Here is a 24,106-nt window from a genome sequence, read left to right as displayed (position 1 = left end):
ATATACGTAGAGATATATGTAGAGATATATGTAGAGAAAGGATGTTTTCAGGATGTAGATTTTTCAATCTTGAAATGCATATTTAAAAATAAGTTTTCCAAGCACAGTGCTGCATGCCTATAGCCTCACCTATTCAGGAGGTCAAAGCGGGAGGATCACATGAGGCCAGGAATTAGAGACCAGCCTGAGCCACACAGCACAAGTGCATCCCAAAACTAAAAAATTAAAAGATAAAGTAGGTAGACACATTGTCTCTAAACCTGCAGGGAGGAACGCAGTCCAATAATGAATTCCACAGAGAAGACTGGAGAGCTGTCCAGAAATTAAGATACCAAGTCTAAGAGCTCCATTATGGTTCTGCAACAGATTGACTGAGTGAGCAGGATCCTTGTGTTTCTCAGGCAGCATTTATGGGATTCCCTCTGCTGAGAATCTCCATTTCCTGGTGCCTCACCTGCAAAATGCAGATGCTGTAGTCACAGTGACAAGTTTAATACATCTGCTAAAACTTCTATCCCTTCCTTCAAAAAGGCAGATTCAATATAAAAATAAGATAGGACATCTTGGCAGTTAGATGAAGAATTACCATAAATGATGCTTCTTAAGCTTGTAATAGGGCAAGGCTGAAGTTATCCTCCCCAACTGGCCAAGAAAATCAACTTTCTGCAGCTCAGGAGAGCAATATACATATTTACATAAAGAAGGTAGCTCAATATTAAAATGGGTGAGAGCTACAGAAGAAAACAAGGATTGAAAAACCTTGATAATCTTTTGAAAGACTCCCTAGAAGAATGTGTAATGCAAGCTGTTCATCTGAAAACCGACAAGGTTCTGTGGTTTTTTCTTTGTGTGGGTGGACAGACAATAAACAGGCAGAATCGGGAAATTTCAAGTCTGGGCTCTGGAATTAATTTATTCTAGCATCAAAGTCAGTGAGGTTGATGCTTAAAAAGAAACACTTGAATAAAACTGACAAAAGGCATCATTTCCCATCCTGCAACAACACAGAGTTTTTTAATCCCCGTGAGCCTTAGATAGTCCTCTGTACCTATGACAGCCAAGAGTTTTCTTTCTACCTCATTCAGTCATTGCTACTGGGTCAGTATGAGGTGATCCATGAAGTAGAACAGCTTGAAAAATGCACAAAGCTCTTCTCTGGGTGGCCTCAAAGAGAGACCTCTGCAAAGAGCTGGTCCTTAAGCCCAGAAGACAATCCTGCTGTTGTGCTAACCCCTACCCTCTGAAAGAAAGGAAGCTCCCTGTACTCTCTTCCCTGATTCTCCAAGCACCACTTATGCTTATGTGCACAAACACACATGTGGGTGGGTATGTGCACAAACATACATGTGCACATGCACAATTCTACAAACGGGTATGCATGTGTGCAAACCCAACCTTACATGTATGCACACGGCACACACACACTTACAGACTCACACAGGCTTATGCGTCCCCTGCTGGTGGTAGCCTTCCCCAGTTCTTGCAAGCATCCTGGTTCCTTACATTGCTAAAGGCTCAGGAAACATTCTTTCCTTGAGGCCAGCAGGCATGTGAGTCTCTGACAACCCAAAATGTCCTCTATTAAAACAGTTACCTATGTGCTATTAGGAGTATTGATGCAAATACATTGCTTGGAAGTACAGATTGCCAGTTTATAGAAGTGGCCAACTCAGAATGAGACAAGAATATCAGAAAATAAGGCAGGAGTCTTCCATCACAGTGTACTAGGTACTGTGCTAGGAGACAAGGTACTGTGCTAAAAGACAAGGTTAGAACTGAGTACCTAATCAAAGTGTAGAACATTGGGCGAGTAATCAGAAGGTGGGATCACAGCACAGCACTACCTTCTTCTCTCTGCCAATGCCATTGAGTGGTTCTCAGCTTTAGTTTTACACTGAAATCATTTGGAAAACCTTAAAATATACTAATGCCTACCCAGCATCCCAGAGATATGATGTAATTGGCTGGCATGCATACTATAACTAAGATATTTCTATTCTAATAGGCATCCAGGGTTGAAATTCAGAGTTCAGTTGCGAGAGATGAGTCCATTGAGATGACTAAGAACCTTTCCATTACCTACTGAGTGCCAGAAACTGCATGTGGTATTGTGAACACAGAAACATTAATAAAGCAGAGTCCTCTCACAAGTGGCTCATACTCTCATGGGAGAGATAGACATACTGATAAATCACAGCCCAATATGGCCAAGACAGCCCTGCCCTATAAAGGATGGGAACTGCATAAATCAGAGCAGGGATGCCTGTTCTGCTGTTTTGTTATTAGAACATGGATGGATCAGACCAGCCCCCTACGGAGGACAGTGTCGGCAGGGGTGATAGAAACTTTCGAGCGTGGGTCTCTATGACAAGTAGCCAGACCTGCTATCTCTACTGTCAGAAAATTTATAGTCTCTGGGTCTTGGTGTCTTTGACTGAAAATTGAAGATGTAGTTAACTTCCCCTAATGCAGCTGTAAGACTTGGATTTAAAGTAGGTAGCTAACACAGATTCCCGCCTGTGCTAAGTAATAAGTGATGGAAGGCATTATTTAATTCTCTAAATTTATTTTTAGAAAACAAACTGAGCACAAAGAAGAAGGAATTACAGTGTCAAGTCTGGAAGTCAACTTGGACTAATGATCCTTGAACAGTTTTTATTCTTTCACGCATAAAAGAACTTTGTAAACATTTTTGCACTGAACCTAACATTGTTCAATTTAAGTTTAGAAGTGATAAAGAATGAAAATTCTAGAGTATATAAACATAGGCTTTTAAAAACAAACTCATGTGTAACTCTTGTGACTATCCAGTACAATCTAAACACCACAGCTATTGATATCTGGCATCATTTCTTTAAAAAAAATAGCTGAACAAGTTCTTCAGCTCAGATGACAATTTTAATTGTTTCCACATCTCATTTTCCATTCTGCTTACTCCATAGAATTTTATCCTAACGTGACCTAATAAATTGCACAACACAGTTCTATAAATAAAAAATGAATAAAATAAATAAAAAATGAATACTCTCCAGTTAATTTTTAATTTCAAACATTTTTATGATGAAAATATTCAAGATATTTAAGAATATCTTCTGAGTTGAATTTTTATTATTAGTGGTGTATAACTGATCAAAATACACATATATTGGGGCTTTAGGTATTTAATTACTGTATTCTCTATAAAAGGTAAAAACTTACTGAAAAAGTGATTACTGAAACACATAGTAGAGATTCCTTCCAGTTAGTTTCTGTATCTATGGATGACAATTACCTATTCCTCACGTAAGAGAGTCCAGCATCAATTTGAGCCCAATTTTTTGTTGTTGTCAAGAAAAGTCCTAGAAAACTTTGTCTTATAAACAAGCATATGGAAATAGAGTTTAATCAGCAGTATTACTCATTTCCTTCAATTTCAAGTTATATACCAAAAAGACATAATGATTGATCAGCAGAATGCATTTTTAATGATGTACTAGCTGACATCAGCACTCCCTACAATTTTTGTAAGGTGAAAATTGCCAACTCCCTGACTTGCACAAGGATTTCTTTCTTAGTGACTTGCTCACATTCAGAGTTGTTGTTCTTTTGTTTGATGCTCTAAGGTTTTTATACTCTGAACAGCTGTGCCATGGTGGTTACCGTTCAAAACAGGTAAAGAAAAACAATTGTGAAAGGAAAAGTGTGAGTGGAGAACAGGCCACTTCCTGATAGACACAAAGATCATTTTAGCAGAAATTATTTCTGGGTATAAAGGAACTGAATACTGATGTCTGTTCAAATAAGACAAAGCAAAGCCATGTCCTCAAATCTTCAGAAGGGCTTTGCATTTCAATGTATCTTCATTTTAAGATGACCACATTAGACAATATCCTTTATTAAATGTCTAGGTGCTCTAAAATACCATCTTGCTCTAAGTTACTCTCCATGTCCTTATGGTAGAGTGATTTTTCTTCCTTTGTTTTTATTAACCACTTGCTTTACCTCCATGTTTTTCTTAATAGTTGATTAAAATGAATTTTCTATGTAGAGATCATTTGACATGGTCATTTCCTAAGATAGTACACTCACTACCATTGAAGAACATGGGCTTCTTTATTGTATTTTATATTATTTCATTCTAACAGCTGCAAATAGTGCCTTTACTCTTTGGTGATGTGACATTTCAGAATTTGGCATCCTGATGTTTCTTTTGAGCTCAACATATCTTCTCTTACTTCTTGTGTAAAACTGCCTGGTTTTATTTTAAAACAGTAAGAATGGATGTTTAAATCTATTGTGCTTAGGTTTGAAATGTTTTCTTTAGTACGTTTATTAGTTAGAGGCTTTGTGGTGGCTAACTTCAGAGAATTTATCCCTCCTGGCTCACTAATTATTCCCTTTGTAGGCAAAGCATTTTCTCTACCTTCTTACTCTGGAAATTTAATTACATAACAGTGCATTATGCCCTGTGAACTTGAAATACCCAAGGGTGACTTAGAAGGTATAAAAGGAATATCATTAAGACTGAGACACTGGTTTAGTGATTAGAAATGGATAGAATATTAGATCTCGTCAAAAAAGAAAATAAAGCATGTGGAGCCTCCCAGGTTTCTATGTTTTGACATCTGAACCATCTTTGAGTTGAAAGAGACAGAACCTTTTCCTAAACTTAGCTGACAAGTTTCTCCCCTCCCCCGCCACCCTGCTTTGGGCAAGGAGGAATTGCCGAAGCAAAGTATTTCAATATTTCCAAAGACCAGAAGTATATTTTCTCAGCTCTGCGGCTAATCTTTTATAAGCTCTTATGAATCTCTTTGTATCAGCATTAATACTTTTTCTAACACATGCTAGAAGCAATGCACAGCAAAGCCTGGATCAACACCACAATGAAGAAGGAGGAAGCTGGTGATTCTAGAGAATTTAGACTTTGGTTTAAAGAATGCTGGCTTCCTTTTGTCTCTGACTGCAAAGTGTTTCAAGAGGACAGCATTGTGGTACTTTTGTCAAAGCCATCAATGGTTACTAATGACTTCTAAATCGGGTGGTGAAGGGTGAACTTGTGGCTTCACTATGTTGATTGTGTCAGATAGACCAGAGGGAAGGAGTAATGTTTCCTTTTGCTTGTAGAAAATATTCAAAAGTGGGCCCTATCTGAGTTCCTTTCCCTACTGACTATCAAGAACCGATAAATTAAGTATTAGTCCAAGAAAAACTCACAGTTGTATTTTAATGGGAGAGATAGTAAATGGGTAGATGGCCTAAAAAGAACATGCCATCTGCCAAGACCAATATTCCAGAGACCCATGGCCAAACCTCCCTGACGGCACATATCTACTTAAGGGGGGCATTATATATTGTCTAGTCAGGAAGCCTGGCTTCTAGAATGGCCAGTAGGAAATCCCACTTAATACTAGATGTAGCCATTGAATTACAATGGTATCACAGAAAGGCATGGGCTTTAGAATCACACAGTGTCCATGGTAACCACTTTAGGCCACATCGCCTTTCTGAGACTCTGTGTATTTATCTGTCAAGTAGAAGTAACAAGTAAGCGGAACTTCAGGTGTATTTGCAAATTAAATAAGCATATGTATTACCTAGCATGATCTTGGCATCTTGCATATGTCAATAAATGTTAATTATTCTCTTCTCCATCCATTGACCAATAGTATGGTAAAGCTACAATACATATGGATAAGTAAATTAGAAAAATTCCAATGTGCATAAGGAAAACCAAGAAAAAAGACATGTATGTGACTTTCATGGGCTCTCATAAGAATTCTAACTTCTTTATCTGGCCAAATCAGAAAGATTAAGCTCATGGATTATCTAATCATTGACTACTTATTGAACACACATTCTGTGGCAGGTACAATGTTGAAGATAGGAATGAGATCAATTAGGGATAGAAAGGAGTAGAGATACAAAGCTGTTAATACAAAGGACAGTGTCCCTTTGAGCTTGAGAAATAAGAGAGGACATAAATAATTTATGGATGCTTGTTTGTGATAAGGTGGTAGACACATGAATCTTACAAGTGAAGTTGTACTCTGTCAAGTAGCTTATAATTTCCCCAATGCTTTTTAATAGCTCCTTAGAATCAGCTTCTCCATGGTTGATCCCTGCCTCTAATTAGCAGTATGACCTTTGGTCATATTTCTTCTTAGGGTCTTTGTCCATGTGCCAAATGGGAATAATCTCTCATGTTAAAGAATTTTAAAGTTATCTACAAGAAAATTCACAATACAGTCTACTGTAGCAGTTACCTATTCAGGACCACTTTTCAAAGGAAATAGAAAGTCAGGATAAGGGTGAGGTGTGTAAAATCTGGGGTCATTTTAATCTTTGATATAAAATCTAGTAAAAACCTAATGGAAAGTTATAGATTAATGACCATAATGAATCTAGGGGATTACTCCTTAATTGCTAATTATACCTGCTATTGGTATGCTCCATGACCACATGCAATCTGGGAGCTTAGCCAGCCTGCAGCCTAGCAACATGTTTGGTGGGGTAATGTGCAGATTCATGCGTCTCTTCATCAGATGAACAATTGAAGAAATTTCTTCTTTTATTCTTGTTATTGTTTTAATTTCAGTGACAAAATGTTCCCAGCCTTTGGATTTGGTGCCAGGATACCCCCAGAGTACACGGTGAGTGGAGATGGAGTCTTTCATTTTGCTCTAGTCCAGGGTTAATTTCAATTTCTTTCACTTTTTGACACAACTGTATTAACAGGGTCCAGAGAGTCTGAAATTGTCTTCAAAACCATGAAAGTGGCTCTTCCAGACTCATCTCTGATGAGACCAAATTTCCAGGTATTTTGGATGAGTCTTCTACAGGTCCAGATGAAGTGTTCCATTGTGCCATAACCTGTAGCTACGGTCAGAGACTGAGAAAGTACTCAAAGTGTTATCTCCTGGAATCAAAGCCTTCAGATCTTCCTAGGAAAAAACCTCCCTGACAATGTCAACTGTGAAAGCCAATCACTGATGAATTACAGTAATGAAGTCTACAGGTTCCCTGTCCCAAGTCTTTTAGTATAACTCTTGGATGTGAGGCACAGAGGAAGTGCTAAAGAAGCTTAGATGACTAAACAGTGAAAGGCCTTGTGAAATCACTGGAACTCTACTTGGATTTGGTACTAACTTTCTCGAGACTCAGTCATAGCACATGGAGAGATACACACTGAAGTGTGGTGAGAGAAATGTGTTACAACAGACTTGAGGCTCTCTGCTACAATCTACCACATACTCCTGGAAACACACCCTCACAGACCATTTAGCCCCCCTAGGCAGGCAGGGTCTTCACAAAGCTTCCCAAAGCCCTTGCCACAGCCTTTATCCTCAATACCTTGGTGGCCCAGCTAAATGCACGCAGCACTGCCCCCAGTCACTAGCATATTTTTTAATAGATAATTTCTAAGCTACAAGATAGGAGAAAAATGCCAACATCTGCTTCCTCATCAGAGGTGTCAGATAAAGGTCTCCCTTTTGTCTCCTTTTTTGAAAGAATCCATCTTCCTGTGACTACTAGGCTTAGCAATGGATGTAGTGGCATATCTCCTTGACCTATATCCCATTGTATTTGCTTCTACATTGGCCTCCCTGCTAGGCTTAACTGTGGAATTCTAGAAGAGCACATATAGAATATGTACTATATTAAAAGAATATGGAATATGGGAGTTATTGACTGGTGGCCTGAATGCAATTTTGAGGCCACAAAGCATATTTGACAGTCTTGTTAATTACAGAACTAGGCAATTTCACATAAAATGTCTGATCTCTAGCTTCTTTTGTAAACCTAAAAAGCCTAGCAACATTAAGCTTAAAAATGACCTATATAAGAATTGACCAGAGCCAAGGTGATAAAGTCCCCTTCAGATGGGATATCAGTCTCATAAGCTGGATGTTCTCCTACTTCCTAGAGCTACTGATTGTCAAAACGGGAATGTATCTCAGAAGCCACCAGTCCAGCCATCCAGGGATGCTTGTGCATCCTCCAGCACACCAGATGGTCCTCCAGCATTAGCTTGGCCCAGCAGCACTCACACAGCTGTGACATCCATGACATCTTACTGATTCCTCTCCTGGAGTAAACTTATCCTTCTTGCTATTTGCTGAAGTCTTCATGCTCACCTGACCTCTTGGCTCCGTCCTGCTTGTCAGCTAACCTTTCTTTCTGCCACCCCAACAAGCATCTACCATGTTTTCCAATTTCTAGTCCTCCAAAGCCATTCCTAATTTCTCCTCTATTCCCAATAAGTACTAATGATCCAAGTAGCAAGGCATTCCCAGAGAGTTTACAAAGCCACTGTGACTTACTTGTTTAAGCAAACTCTGAGTCTGCACTGAAACTGAGGCACAAGCCTCTCTCTTTGTTTTCCCACAGGACTGGAGACATGAGATTTGGATATAAGCAATATACTTGAGAGATGGAAGGGACCTCAAAAAGGTGAAAAAACAGAATGAAGTCAGTGTGTCATTATTAAGCCAGTTACCACTGCAGGCAGCTGGAGCTTAAGTCTGCTAAAATGCGATTGGAGACAATTCAGAGCACATACAGACCCCAAGAAATAAGGGAGCTAGGCTGTTTATGCATCACAGCCCCTCAATCATTGATGATGTGCAGCTCCTTAGGGACATTTTCCTCAACGTTTTCAGTGTGTCTCTTGGGCAGGCAAAACAAGCTCCAGAGGCAGAGAAAAATCTAAAGTAAATAAAGCAAGTAAGATGGTTGGACGTCAGCAGGAAGGTGAGGGGATACGAGACAGATACCAACAATCTCACCTATGATCCCCACTAAGAAAAGAGGAGACTTTCAACACAGTAACCTATTTAATAGCACCAAAGGGAGTTGGTGCTCAGAAATAGCCTTTGAAAGGGAATTCTCTATCATATGATTCAAGAAACATGTCCAGATGCCAGACATCTCATTTCTTTTATCAAGCAGTATATTTGGAAATAAAAAAATAAATAATGTGTTCTTTGACCTTATACGTAGTTCCTGCCAGGTAGGGGGATTTGGGTTGGAAGATTAGAAGGTATATGTATTACTCTAGTAGTTTTCAAAAGTGGTATTGAGTGTGTTTTACCTGTGTATATGTGACAAATCTTCCTCTCCTGTAGTTTTTCTTATCACATTAGGATGATTCTTAAATGTCAGCAGCTTAGCTGGGAATTTTATAAGCATCACCATGTTGAGCAGACAGCTTGGGTGAATGAGTTACGTTTTTTTTAGTCACTGAGTCAAAGTAGAGATCACCCAAATCTAAGTCTTCAGCCTGTAGTTAGTTCTATCTAGAAACTATTTGGAGTACATTTTTCTGAAATTGTTTCTTGGATTTTTATATCTTATTTTCTCCTACTGTCAGCATTTATCTGATTCTAGAAAGTCTTCCTGTCACCCCAACTCCACAGGGAGCTTAGAATTTGTCCCATCTGAGATTGAATGTGTAATGGCTTAAAATGGTTCCTGCTGCTTTAACATATAATGAATATAACCACATTTGTTTGCAAACTCCACATCCTGGTGCATTCTTACTGGATTAAAGTTGTAATTCTCTTTTCTTCCTTCTTAAATTTTAATTGGTGTCTAGGTCTCTCATGACTTTGCAATCAATTTTAATGAAGACAACCCGGAATGTGCAGGTAAATCACAGTGTAAAAGAGCTAGTGTCTCAGAGCCTTGTGCACACCTCCCCAGGGTTAGTTTCTTTTCACTGGTGTAGCATTGACTGTCCACAGAAGAGTAGGCTTTCTGGATCCCATAAAACTATGGTACTCCAAAGGCAACTGAAAACCATGATAACAGAGCAAGAAAATAAAAGCTGGAAAAGACAGACTGTAAAAATGATCTTGAGCTTGAGCCAAGAATATTGGTCTCAAACTTGAATTGGCCAAAATAAAAAAATAAAAAAGGTTTTTACCCCACCAATAGTAATGAAACATCAGTCTTTTGTTTTTCAAGTTTTTGTCTAGGATTTTTTTTCACAACTTTCTCTCTGTCCAGATATAAGGATGGGGGAAAATGGAAATCACTTGACACTTTCAGTTATAGACATGACCTTAGTGATTTTAGCCATAGATATGGCCTTAATGATTTTGAACATGAATCTTTGTGGCTTTGTGCCAGAAAGAGCTTTCTCAGAGACTCTGTCTCATCTACATTCCATTATTTCCAGTCATAACTTCCTCCATATGATTCAACAAAATGACACTGAAACCGTGATAAATTTTGTTCCAGAATTCTTTTTCCAATTTTCTAAATAACCAATAGACTCCAGTGCACTGGCTGGTATGAAGCCTGCAAAATATCGTTAGGGTAGACTTGTCCATATTTCTGACTCCTTCTTGTCAAGGAGAAAGGAGGCTTCACCAGGGTTAACTCGGATTGATTGGAGTATTATAGCACCCAAGTATCTTTCACAAACTTGACACTTAACATCTTAGAATATGACATCTGTATCACTGAGTTTGAATGCGATAACCCGTAAGACATAATCCCCAGTCTATTACTATTCTTTCTCCTCATTCCACCCCACCCCAGTGTATTATGGTTTACACTCCCTTGTCTTCCAACCACTCCCTTTCTTTAACAATAAGAGTTTTCCACCAAAACAGAATGAAATACATACTCAAGTTGCTTATGGTTTCACACTTAAAATTCCATTGCCTGATGCTTTTGAAAAGGAAACCAAACTTGCTTAACTTAGGCAAAAGCATGAGACCCAAAAATGATAAGGAGCTTTCATTTGGCCTCTCTTAACTTCAGAACCCAGCATCACAGTAATGTGGCATCTGTCTTTGGACAAGCATCTGTATCTGAGGCAGATAAAGTGGATGCTGCCTTTCCAGTAAAGTTGGAAGCATGCATATAAGGCAGAACAGAATAGAACTTTCTCATCTAGAGAGCACAAGGGCTGATTGGCAATGCATGGTGACAAAGGAGCACAATCTCAGGAATGACCTGTGTGGATCCATCTAGCTAAACTCAGGAGCGGTGTGCTGTTTCAGAGTATAAAGGGATAAGAGGGTGAGCTGAAACAGGGGAAAGCAAGAGGTCACAGGAATACAGACACACCAAGGGGAGCCTCTGAATAAATGTGACTCTTGCTGGGGAATCACGTTTATGGCATGAAATGTGGCCCAGGTCCAAGCATGCTAGGGAAACTGCACAACCAGGGTTGCCTCTCCCGGCAGCTCCCATACTGGCAGGACAGGAGCTCCCCTTTAAAGGAGAGGCTGACAGTGATGGTAAACATCACACATCGGGCTCCCAGTGCCCTGTAAAGGAAACATTATCCATGTCACTCACCCATGACACCCCTGGTATTTATTTGTGTTCAACACTGTCTGAAGCTCTTGGGGAGAACACAAAACTGAGTCAGATTCTTTCCCAAAAGTAGTGTAATATGCAGAGAGATGACAAGAGTACATGTAACTCTTCCAAGTGTCCCAGGTAGAACATACTAGTCAATAAGGTGGTGTGGAGAGAAGAGAATTAAAGCTGGCTGGCCTGGTGGCTAAAATCACAGTTTAGACAGATCTGACTTTATATCCTGTAACTCACTCGGACCTGGGACAGATCATTTAACTTCTCCAAGCCTCTGCTTTTTCACTGATAAGTATAAAATCTGTTTCATTATGCTATGAAGGTCTAATAAAATCTTGGGTGTCAAATGGGATATTGGAGTAAAGTTTGTGGAAATGGCTACTTTTTTTGGTCTTTTTGAAACAGCATCTCACTATGCAATTCAGGTTGGCTCCAAGCTCAACTTTGTAGGCTAGGCTGGGCTTGAACATGTGACAATCCTCCTGCCTCAGCCTCCTGAGTGCTGGTATTACAGGTGTGTGCTGCCGTACTCAGCTCAGAAATATTTACCTTTGACTTTAGCCCTTAAATAAGAGAATTATTTCAGTGGAGTGGGAACAGCAAAAAGAACAATGTGGTATTCCTTTTTATCTTGAAAATGTCAATGTGATTGCTTTCCCCTGTTTCAATGTTGATAAGGATTATTTAAACAAAGGTAATGCTTTAGTGTGTGTGTGTGTGTGTGTGTGTGTGTGTGTGTGTGTGTGTGTGTATGTGTGTGTGTCTTGTGTGTGTATTGTGTGTTTGGTTGTAAGTATATTCAAAGGGACTACAGAACTATTGATCTTTGCCAATTTCTCTCTAGGGATTCAAGGCGTTGTGGAAGCCTACCAGAGCTGTCTCCCTAAGCTCCAGCTCTACGGTCCCACTAACATTGCCCCCATCATTCAAAAAGTTGCCAAGTCAGCCTCGGAGGAGACCAACACCAAAGAGGCGTCGGTAAGGAGAAAAGCAGCTCACTTGCTAATGGGAGGCTTTCTCACCTGAGTATTGGCTCTCACAACTATCTCAGTCTGACGATAAAGTCTAGCTTTTCTACCCCTGTGAATTTGGACATGTGACTTAGTCTTCCCTTATCTTCAGTCTCCTCTTGAGAAATGGAGACAATCAAACCCCAGCTCTGCTGGATTGTGAATCTTAGAGAAAACATGTCAAATATCTGAACACAGGAGACTCAACAATAGAAGCTGCTGTATTCACTGAGGTATGTCCCACTCACCTGTGGTCTCAGGAAAGACAAAATCGTGCTTTCCAATGTACCCATACCTCAGATAGAAGGGAAGAACCAGAAAAATAAAACAATAAATGTCCTACAATCTGGTGATAAAGTGCAGCAATACAAAACATCACAGAAAATATTGATTTAGCATTCTTCTTTTTTTTTTTTAAGAAAAAGCAAACCAAGGCTACAAGACCCCCCAAAACTTGATCCTTTTCCCTAAAATTTTACAAGTAACTATATTAGGACAATAAGTTTTCTATGCATTATCTTAAATGATATCAATTTATTTCTTTTTAGTTTGTAACTTTTTTCAGATTTAGTAAAATATTTTTTTTTAAGCCAGTCAAATTTAGCAGTGAGGGGGGGGTGGTATACCAACTTTAGTGACACTAATGTTAATAAGTTCTGATAACCCACTGCAGTCGGACCAGCCAGGTTTAGTAAAATATTACTGGGTTGAAATTTACTCTGTAATTTAAGCCTGGGTTCCAACATTTCATAAAGAAAATAATATTATATGCTTTAATCTTCTTTCATTAATTCATCTAACCTACTTGCACTGTAACTGTGCTCCTACCTCTGTCGCATGTTGGAACGGACAGCAGGCTCATTCTCCCATCCAAGCAGGAGGATCATTGTGAGTTGAGTCCAGCCTGGGCTACAGAGTGAGCTTAAGGCCAGCCTGAACTGCATAGTAAGACCCTGTCTCAAACAGACCAAAACAAAACAAACAAAGAAACAAAACCCGGCACTTCTACCCAATGTCCACCTCTACTGTCGTAGATTAGAGCGTGTCCCCTCTCAGTTGTCCAAGGTCACTGGCTCAGAAGTTATTTTCTTGCTCTTTCTCCTTATCTATTTTCCCCTTTCTAGTGGAGAATCATTCCTATTAGCAAGTATTTCATAGTACCTCCTGGTTACTCTAAAATCATCTCCCCTTTGGCCCCACTTTATCCTTATAACGGCTATTCACAGCCTTACATCCCATTCTACAGAAAAAGTCATTGCAAGAGTTGCCTGTACTCACCGTCTTCATCTTCTTTCTCATTCCTCCACCCAAGCCCATCAGACTTTCCTCACCAGTATTACACTGAAAACTTACTGAAAGCAAAAGCACTTCTATGCTGCCAAACCCATTGATCCAACTGTCTTTATCTTGATGCATCCGCGGCTTTTGATCCAGATGATCACATTCTCTAAATTCTTCACCTGGCTTCCACAGCACTTTCTCTTGCCTTGCTGACCACTCCCTTATCTGTCTCTTTTTCTGTCACTCTCCCCATTCCTTCTCCTCTCAATTTCTAAATGTTAAATCTCCAGATCCAGGATCCCTTGTTAGCTTTGCCTACTAATGGTTAGCTTACCATTTTTAGGCAAACTGTGCCAAGCAGTCTATTGCCATAAGGTTTTCTCTTTGATTTTCTTCCACAAAGCAAAGCCCCTCTTTATCCAAATAGAAGCTATAGTATACTCAATAGCTGTCACTTCTTATCTATATGCATTTTTTGAAACTTCCGAATTTTAGAAGGAACTGTTGCTGCTAGCTGTATTGGAACTTTCCATAAGGGTTTTGATTGAGCAGTCTGGGCCTGTTATTTCCAGCTAGATTAAACCTAAAAGGATCAGATTTCAAATCACAATATTCTCTTTGGCTCAGAGGTTCTTAACCTTTTTTGTTTCACAGACCCTTTTAACAATTGCTAAAACCCATATACCCTTTCTCAGAAGTGTGTTTAAGTGTACAAAATAAAATATAAAGTAAAAAAATTGTATTAAGTGCAAGCTAGCAAGATACTTCTCAAATGTGCCATGGAAGTATAGTAAATATATTAATAAAAGGCTTCTTTTATTTGCATACTAGATTATGAAAACCAGACCTAATCTTATAATTTTGCAATTTCTTGGTAGTGTTGAATATAAACGTTACACTAAAATATCTGTAGCCATTGTAATATAACAGGAAATACCTGTGATTTCTACTGGCAGCTAAGCCAGATGAAACTAGTACTAATTTGATGATTATATTTACAACTGAAAATGATAAATTTCAGTCATAGATAAGTGAAAATTTATGATAGAATTTACTCCATGTTCACAGGCTTCCTGATTTCTTTCAGCTGTCCTTAGACCTACATCTAATCCAAGGGCCCTGTTCTAGCTCAAGGGACAACAAATTGTGTAACAGCTGGTTTTCAGTGGCTTTCAATCAAGAAAAGTCTGTATACTTTTAATGGTTGAGAAAAGAAAATATCCTGTGACACATGAAAATTATGTGGCATTCAAGTTATAGTGTCATGTTAAGTTTTATGAGAGTACAGCTACTCCCAGGCATTTTCTACATTTGCAGTCTGAAATATATGATTCTCAAATCAGGCTTTATTCAAACTATGGCCCTTCTGTTCAGCCTTACTCCTTTGAAATACAGCAGCTTAGTTTACTTTATTTTTCCAGTGTTGGAAATTGAACTCAGGGCCTTAAACACACTAAGCAAGGATCCTACCCCTGAGCTACATCCTTAGCCCAGAATGTTTTAATCTTAGGTATCCATCTTTTAAGCTCAATTTAAATGCGTTGAAATTAAATTCCTTTGTTGCTCTAGCCAATATCACGGGCTCAAAACTTTCCAAAGGCTGGTGGCTTTGTATGAGACAGGATAGCTTTTAAATCTTAAAAATCCTCAGACCAAAAGGAATCATATAAATGATTTTGTGCCAACCCCTTATTTAAGAAACGAAGACCCTGAGACCTAGAAGCAGTAAGGGGTTTTCCCCTGACTCCTGTCTCCTGCTCTTTCTACTGTGCACTGTGCTGTGTAATTGCCAGGAAGGTGATTATTATAATACCCATAACCTTGAGGCTTTAGGGCTGCAGTGAAGGTACCCTGCAATGTTTGTCATCCATACTGCTATGGTCACCATGAAATGAAACCATTAGGCTCCTAATGCTGTTGTATCCTCCTTGTCTCCCCGCTCTTCTCCCACCCCCGTCCCTGGCGTCTGACAACAGCAATACTTCATCCTGCTGATCCTGACTGACGGTGTCATCACGGACATGGCAGACACTCGGGAGGCCATCGTCCATGCCTCCCACCTCCCCATGTCCGTCATCATTGTGGGCGTGGGGAACGCTGACTTCAGTGACATGCAGATGCTGGATGGTGACGATGGGATTCTGAGGTCGCCCAAGGGCGAGCCTGTCCTTCGAGACATCGTCCAGTTTGTGCCCTTCAGGAACTTCAAACACGTATGTACATATGTCGTGGGGGGGGGGGTTCCCTATGGGAGAAGAGAACCAAAGCATGCTCACCGCCCCCACATGTTTACGGTGTTTGTAACCTTCTGCCATGCTTGAAGGAATACCAGACACCCAAAGCCAGGAGAGGTAGAACGTAACTCTTTAGAGAACAAAAGTGCAAACTGGATTATAGATAGAAGCTTTGGTAACTATGGTAGCCAAAAATTTATTGGTGCTTGCCCCTACTCATGCAGCTTAGGATCTCTAGTGCCACCAGCGCTGCCATGTACAGTTGGCAGCTTGTTGCCTGCCTCAGGTGCCTGGCTGAAGTGTCAAGGCCAAGCTGACATTCAGTCTAAGTTCTCCTGGTCACACCGTGTGCCTTCGTTGAAATCTGTGTTTACTGTTCTTGTTTTTTATTTTTGTTTTTGTCTTGGTCAAATATATTTTTAAAGTGATAAGAAACTAAATCTTCCATAGAGTAAGCATTAAAAATTCATTAAGTTATTCAATAACAAGTTCACAAAGCTTGTCTGAAGGGATACCTAAAGTAGCTTAATATGGTCAGTGAGGGGGAAATGCTGGAATACATTTGCAAAAGGAATCTGGTTAATTATCAAAATGACCAACAGAGTTTTCTTGTTTTTATTGGTACATTTTAGATATACATAATGATAACATTCATCATACAAAATTTGCTCCTAAACATGTTACTTCCTGCTTCTTTTTTTCCCTTTCCACTACCCTCTTCCACTCCTCTCCCCTCTTATTTGCCAAAGTTTTATTTTCACTTTTTTCCATTTTTCTCTTTTTTTACCTTGCTCTTTTCTTCCTTTCTCCTTCCTCCTGCCTTGTTCTCATTTGAACATTTCTTCTCATTTCCCAATATCTGTCACACATTTTGGTGCTTATTCATGCTTTTGGCTTCTCACACCAGGGAAACAATGCAATATTTAAACAAGTGTGTCTGAGCTGTTTCCTTAAGAGTATGGTATTAGGGTGCATTGAGTTAGCTAGAACCGTCTCAAGCTTATTCTTCTTTGTGGCAGAATAATACTCCATTGTATAAAAACAGCATGTTCTTTCCTGGGGTAACAGGTGTGCCTGAGCCAGCTTGGACTACAAAGTGAGTTCAAGCCTAGCCTGAACTATACAGTAAGACTCTGCCTCAAAAAGCAGAACAAATAAAATAGTTCAAAAGAATGTAAACAGAACAACAGAATCTTCAGACAAACAAACTATAATCTTTGAAATAGATTATTCTCATGCAATAAGCCTTTTACAGAGTAACAGCTGATGTATAGTCTTGGACCCTTAGCAGTAATAAAGCTCAATGTAGTGTTACATTTTTTCAATGACCAGGCCCATTAGACTATACTGAAGTATGATACTGAAACCATTTTCAGTGGTGCTGTGACCATTTTTTCACATTTCTAAAATTTACAAATCAGTAAGTCCTTGGAGAGAGGAGTCTGAAATATCCCCCAAACACCTTTACCTATGGAGCTAGGGTCACCCAGAGAACAGTCTCCCTAGTTTATAAAATACTCCTTCCAAGCTTCTCCCAAATGGTACAGCAGGTGGTCACAGACAGTCCTCCGTACTCTTTGTTTTGTGCCTCTTGTGAAAGCTGCCCAAGAACAGAGCATGCCCCTGACCCATACTACCCACTATGGCTTTGTTATATGCACTGCTGCTGGTGCCATCAGTATCAGCTACCATTCCCGGGATCTGGTGAGTAAACCAAACTGTTCTGCAGTCTCTTTGGGAAAGAAAAGCCCCGTCTCTTACTAACATGCTGTCTCTCCATTGTCACCTGGATTATTCATGCAGGGGAGTCTACAGCCTTTCATCTCACCAGTCCCTGCTGGAAACATCTTTGTTAGCTTCCACTGTGGCCCCTTCCTCCCTGGGTCTTAAGGCAGTTATTTGGTCAGGAAGACAAAGACACATGTACCTGCCATCCACACCAAGCTTTCCCACGCCACACTTATTTGGAAGGCCTTTCTTCTTCAATCAAAACTCTCATTCTAATTTACTGCTGACATTCATCACAGCTAGTTTATCAGATATGGCCAGGTTCATTGGATTCCAGTTTGGACTCATAATGGGCCGCCAGCCAAACTGGTACTGTCTATCTCTGTGTTAGAGCCTGTAGTAAGCATTCTTCAGCTATTTGTTCTGTGAGCATTTTAGGACAGGCTTTCTGGGGAGTATCCAGATAAGTCACCAGCCTCATAACCCCAGCTGAATGTTATATTTCATGACCTGCCCAGACCTCCTAAGGAAGTAACTACACCAGTGTCTCTTAAATGATGAGAGTTATTTGTAACTTTACTGCCATAAAATTACTGATCGCCTTTGAAGAACTCCAGTATAATTAAAATCATTGAAGGAGAGAAAAGTCAGTCCCTGGCTGCAAGTTGTCAAATGCCTCCTCTGGAAACTCTGGGGGCAGTGCCTGTGAGTAAGGGGTAAATGTGCCATCGATGCTATCCTATCTTCCAGTTTCCCAGGGAGCTTTCCACATAAGAGCATTTGCTAAATGAAAGAGCCTCACCAAGTTGTCTGCCTAGGGAGTAGAGTCAACAAGAAGAAGTATTCTTCTCAAGGCAGGATCTAGAAGGCCAGGCCAAATGTGATACAAGCGTCTTCAATGAAATTACTGATTTCCCAAGGGAAGGGTGTTCTTCCAGATTTTCATGTCCTGCTACATTTTTTCAGCCAGACAAAAAACGTACCCACACCACTGACTTCCACCCATCACTTTGCTCTAGGGGAAACAATTCAAAGAGCTCACACCCTGGTAGATTCCTAAACATATTCTCTTTTCCCAGCATATTCTCTTTCCTCTCCCTCACATGTACATGTCCACACACATATACATGAGAACTATGCCATCATATCGTGAAAGGCTCTCACAGCTATTCCAAGCTTCCTCCTTTCTCCCAAACACTCATGAACTGCCTCCATGCAAAGCACATATTGGAACCACAGCAAGATAATAAAGTCATGAGTTCAGGCATTGAAGAATGTGCTGGAAAAATAAGTCCATGATTAGGGCACGATAGCAGCTGAGCTGGAAAACCACCGCCAAGCAACTATGAGTGGTTGAGAAGAGCCAAAATGTTTCAATAGGACTGATTTAAAGCATAGAGAAGGAGCCAGGTGGAAAGCATCACAGCTTGGGCTAGATATCTGAGGAAAGACAGAGACTAGGAGACTCAGAAGTTGAAGGGGCCCAACTGACAAGGGAAGTGCCCCAAGTTGGGCAAGGAAGTGGGGTGCTGTTCACCATCTCTGTGCAGATGATCCAGCAGCTCTCGGAATGACCACGGCAGAGAACTAGAGCATACTCACCCTCCTTCTCTTCATAGACCATTTCACTATCCAAACTAATTTCTTCCAAATTCAATAAGCATTAAATAAAAAAGGAGATTTGTACTCCCAGAATTTCATATAAGCAGTAACATGTGAGTCGTCTGTCTTTTTCTGCTTTGCATAACTCAGAGCTTTAAAGTAGACAGGGCCCAGGCTCCAAGCTATATAGCTCTGGATAAGTTACTTAACTTTTCTGCACCACAGATTTCATCTATAAAATGAGGCAAACACATTGGAAGAGTAAAAGGTGGGGTATATTTAAAACTTAGCACATTGCCTACCCATGTAGGTAGTTAATATATACAGCCTTTATTCCTGTTATTATCAACTGGTCTCACATATTTTGGTCTTTCCTCTAACAAACTCCTTCCCTGTGGTCTCACGTGCTTGCCTCCAGCACAGATATGAAAGGAGTGGAGGACCTGTCTTTAAAGTTCAATAGACACTCACCACATATGGTTATAACTGAAGCTTATTAAAATTAAAACTTACAGATTAGTTCCTAATTCATGCTAACAAGTATGTGACTCCCACACTGGACTTTCAAATTGAGTGTTTCTAGCATTGCAGATGGTTCTATTCTACAGCTCTTTTTAAATATCCTTTGACTACAAGTGACAGCAAATCCATTCTGCAGGGGAGTGAATGATTCTTACCCAGAAGCAGCAGCAGTCTCCCCTATAAGCTCTCAGGGCAGTGTATGATAGTGAGGGGGAATTATGCCACTATATCCTGTCTTCTACTTTCCCAAGGAAGAAGTTTTCATATAAGGACACTTTCTAAATGAAAGAAGGTCACCAAGCCTCACTATCTAGGAGACGTTTGACAATATCCAGAGACATTTTGGTGGTAACAAATGTGGAGTACTACTTGCATCTAGTGGATAAAAACAAGAGATGCTGGTAAAATCCTTCAATACCTAGGATAATGCCCTGCTCAAAGAATTAGCCAGTCCAAAATGTTAATAGTCCCTATGTTAAGCAAACACTCTGATTTTGTATAGCTAGAACTTGCAGACTAATGGCTACAGGAGATTCTTTTCCCCAGTGATTCAGTAATGTGAGGTGAGGGTCAACAATTTTTGATTCCCTCTGATATTCCTTCATAATGTATAATGGCTGTTATACATCTGGAAATTATATTTTAAAAGAAAAAAGGAACCATATGTATTTCCGTTAACCAGGTAGAGAAGTTTCTTAAAAATATCCTCTAGGAAACTTCTACTTATATCTCAAAGTTGAGTCACATGTCCATCCTTCCCACAAGGAAGGCTGGGAAATCAAGTGTTTGGCATGGTCACATTTTGGGAATGACTTTTGTATCTGCCCTTATAGACACATATACCATGTCTAACACATAACCCTGAGCAGTGACTTGTAAAAAGCATCTGTGGAGGGTAAATTCCCAATATGCCATAACATCTTTAAAATGTAAGAGATCACTTTCAAAAAAACAGAACTTCTCACAGTGTTTTCAGATTTATTTAAAGTACTGTCTCTTCTTTGGAGACTGTCTTAGAATAAATTATTTCTTTCCTATTTGCCTCTGAGATCATGCAGGCTTACCAAAGCCGAACTTTGAGTGACCAACCACAGAGCAAAAAGAAACCAGTAGCATATTCTGCCTGACTCTTAGACCCGCCCTGTTGTCTTTTGGAAACTCAAACACTTGTTAACTAGTTATCTGCCCAAACTTTCAGCCTGTGCAATATATTAATGCTTGGGTAATTTAAGTTGCTTGGGCGGGAAAGGGGAGAGGGAGTACAGTTAATGTAAATGGAAGAGCCAGGAGTCAAATCCAGTTCCATATGACTCCAGAGTCTATGCATGCTGTTACCCTCAATCTTCCCTGCTGTAGAATCACATGGTGCTGGGCCCCTGCCACAAATCATACAGTGGATGAATAATGCTGATAAAATTAGGATAAATTAGAATGATATTTAAGACCTTGTCCTCAAGTTTATTTTCCAACTGATTGCCCGCCAATCCTGATCCCCCAGCACACACAAACACTTCCTTCACCCCCATTGGATGACTCATTGTCTCTAGAATGATCAAATGCCATTTCTCTACCCCTTCAGGGTATTTTAAAAATATGTCTAACTTAAATACAGTCTTCTCTGAAAGCCTGCTGTCATTTTCTCCACTATAATTTAGTTCCTTGGTTTCCTATGCTTTTCTCTGAGTGTCACTTCCTATAGCAGTGTCTCTCAAATTTCAACACTGCACAGAGTTACCAGTCACCAAGGCATTGAATAAAAATACAGATTCTAATTCAGGAGTTCCAGGTTGGGTCTAAGAGTCTACATTGCTAATAAGCTCTATGTAATGTGATGCTGGTCTGTAGTACATATTGAGTTCTACCTCATGGAAGGGTTGACTTTGGTCATGTGAACCTCTCTCCCATAAAACTTTACCTGATGGAAAAAACCATAGACCTATAAACACTAGCTCAGTGCCTAGATCCATGAACAGGTACCTAGACTTGAATGCAAATCAAAAGCAAAAGGACATCAAAAGCAAGGAATTGCAGGACAATTCATTCATTCTGCTATCCAAATTTCTCACATCTTCAGATAGGAATGGTAGCATATTTTGAGCTAGGAATAAAAAACAGAATAAAGAAAGTAAGGGCCTGTTTTCAAACTAATCTGACAGTGCTTGCTTGAAGTAGTCTGATCATGAGTGAATGGGTGAATGAATGAATGAGACTAGCTTCTCAGATCTTCGCAGACTAGCAACTCAAAGCTTTGAGCCTGGGTGTGAAACAGCTTCCTTTGACCAAGAACTAAAGTCATGGTAATTTCTTCTTCTCTACAGGCATCTCCAGCTGCTCTTGCAAAAAGTGTGCTGGCGGAAGTCCCAAACCAAGTCGTGGACTATTACAATGGCAAAGGGATTAAACCAAAATGTTCATCAGAAGTTTATGAGTCTTCCAGGACACTAGCACCATGAATTCCGCACACTTTTACAGAGTTCTGAAATATTATTCCTGCTAATATTTAATACTTCTCTTGTATTTAAAAAATAATATACATTTAAAAATAGCACGTTTTGGTGATTTTTAACTGAGAATTTTTTTTGCATGTGTAGCCCCCAAGGCCTGGATCTAATTAAGCTCTTGTTGTTGCTGAGACTTTTTACAAAGGAACACAAATAATAACTTACTCTTTGCAGCATGTCGCCTTGAAATACAATGGTATATGTATCCATTTTTTATACAGGTTTGTTGAAATTTTGCTAAATTTCTTATATCTTTACACTGTAAAGCATTTTGAAACATTTATTGAACGTTGATAGCCAAAACGTACTTGGTTTTATCTGCTACAGGATGAGACTTTTCAAAATGGCAGATGCATGGACTGTATTTTGCATGTTTAAAATAATAAAAAGAAAAAGAACCCTCACACTGTTTTTGCAGTTGTTATCTATAACTCCTCCCTACTAAGAATGGTGTCTCTACCCAGGAACATTCTCCACCCAAAGGCCGTCTTTTTGAAGTGGGTCTGTATTACCCTGTATGGCTCACACTTTACTGCGCACACAGATCACCTAAGAGTTCTTGTTAGAGTCAAGATTTTAGTGTAGTAACTTTGTGTGAACTCTGAGATTCTGCACCTCTAACAAGATCCCAGGTGATGTGCACCCAATCCTTGGACTGCACTCAGAATAATAGGGTTCTAGAGTCTAGGGTGTCATGAAAGACATCATCTGGAACAAACCAGACAAACCTAGTCTGCTTGAGGCCACCCTCTTCCTGCCAATAGAATAAAGGTCTTACCTATCTTGGATGTGACAGTAGAAAGTGATGAGACTAATTCCAGAAGCCACACACCCCAATCAGTCTCACAGCTTTATAGGCACACTTCTTCCTTTAACAAGACTGAGAACTGCTCCTCCAGGCTTGCTGTTGCTGCCCTTAGAGGAGGCAATGCACACTGCTGCATGAATGGTTCCATTTTTACATCAATCTCTAGGAATGACTCCAGGGTCTTCAATGGAACCTCAATCATAGAATCTGATCCATGGCAAATGGCCATGCAATATAACTCCCCAGGTACCTATTCCATTAACTTGACCTTTGAGCCTAATATAGAGCTTCTTTTGCCTTTTGAGATCATTCCTGAGAGCAAACTCTACAAGCATAAATATCTGATATCATTGTTTAGGGCAGAGGTGTTTTGTTTGAGTATAGGTTGGCTTGTCTTGAATGAAAGAATAAATGTTTCACTTGTATAATCTTCTCTCAGACAAATGGACAAGCATTTTGCAACCATGAAAAACACAAAGCAGAATTTATTTTTGATCAGAGAGATAGTAAAGTAAATCACAAGGCAAAATAAGCAGTTTGTTGTTTGTTTGGCAAGGGGAGGTATTAATAAGCAAATCAAAAGCCTTGTATGATTTCCAGAGTTATAATTATAGATCCTAATCTTGCAAATACATGTCAACCAAATGCACAACATTTTGGGAATGATGGTAAAAATGTATGACTGAAAACTCATAAATATTTAAACTGTATTGTTTTATTGAATAAATTGGGTACTTACAGAACTTTTTTTCTAAGAGTGGTGGTCTTGTTCCTCTTTGCAAGGCAATTTGCTGTCAGTGATTTAATTCATTTGGGTGAAGTTGATTCTGATTAAAAATATCTTCTTCACAATTCTATGGAAGCATATGGATTATTACTTCTTGTTAGGAATTAAATGTTTACATACTACAATACAGAAATATAATATGGTTATAAACATAACACCAAACCAGGACATGAACTTCCATGTCTGTGTACCTCATACATAGTAAGCACTCAATAGATAAGGACTACAGAGATGATTAATAAAATGAGTGAATAAATGAAATGACTTATTAATGTGCCCTGTGATCAAGTTCTAGTTTATTGTAGATTTAACAGGTAGTT

General features: G+C 39.5%; 1 protein-coding gene across 3 annotated transcripts in view; it reads left to right on the top strand.

Moving 5' to 3' along the window:
* The window catches only part of Cpne4 (copine 4), a 501,318-nt gene extending 477,576 nt beyond the window's left edge, over positions 1–23,742 (top strand). For all 3 annotated transcript variants that reach the window (XM_063248997.1, XM_063248995.1, XM_063248996.1), the window contains 5 exons: positions 6,578–6,632; positions 9,578–9,629; positions 12,158–12,291; positions 15,581–15,817; positions 22,009–23,742. In XM_063248997.1, coding sequence (XP_063105067.1) covers positions 6,578–6,632; positions 9,578–9,629; positions 12,158–12,291; positions 15,581–15,817; positions 22,009–22,143 — 613 coding nt within the window. In that variant the 3' untranslated portion in view covers positions 22,144–23,742. The remainder of the gene's footprint in view (positions 1–6,577; positions 6,633–9,577; positions 9,630–12,157; positions 12,292–15,580; positions 15,818–22,008) is intronic.
* Positions 23,743–24,106: the final 364 nt, after the last annotated feature.

This window comes from Cavia porcellus, unplaced genomic scaffold, assembly GCF_034190915.1.
Source record: "Cavia porcellus strain 051 isolate PalLab524CR breed Dunkin Hartley unplaced genomic scaffold, mCavPor4.1 scaffold_5, whole genome shotgun sequence".
NCBI classification, from domain to species: Eukaryota; Metazoa; Chordata; class Mammalia; order Rodentia; family Caviidae; genus Cavia; species Cavia porcellus.
Note: the sequence above shows the minus strand (reverse complement) of the source record. Positions and strands in the feature narration are given on the sequence as shown.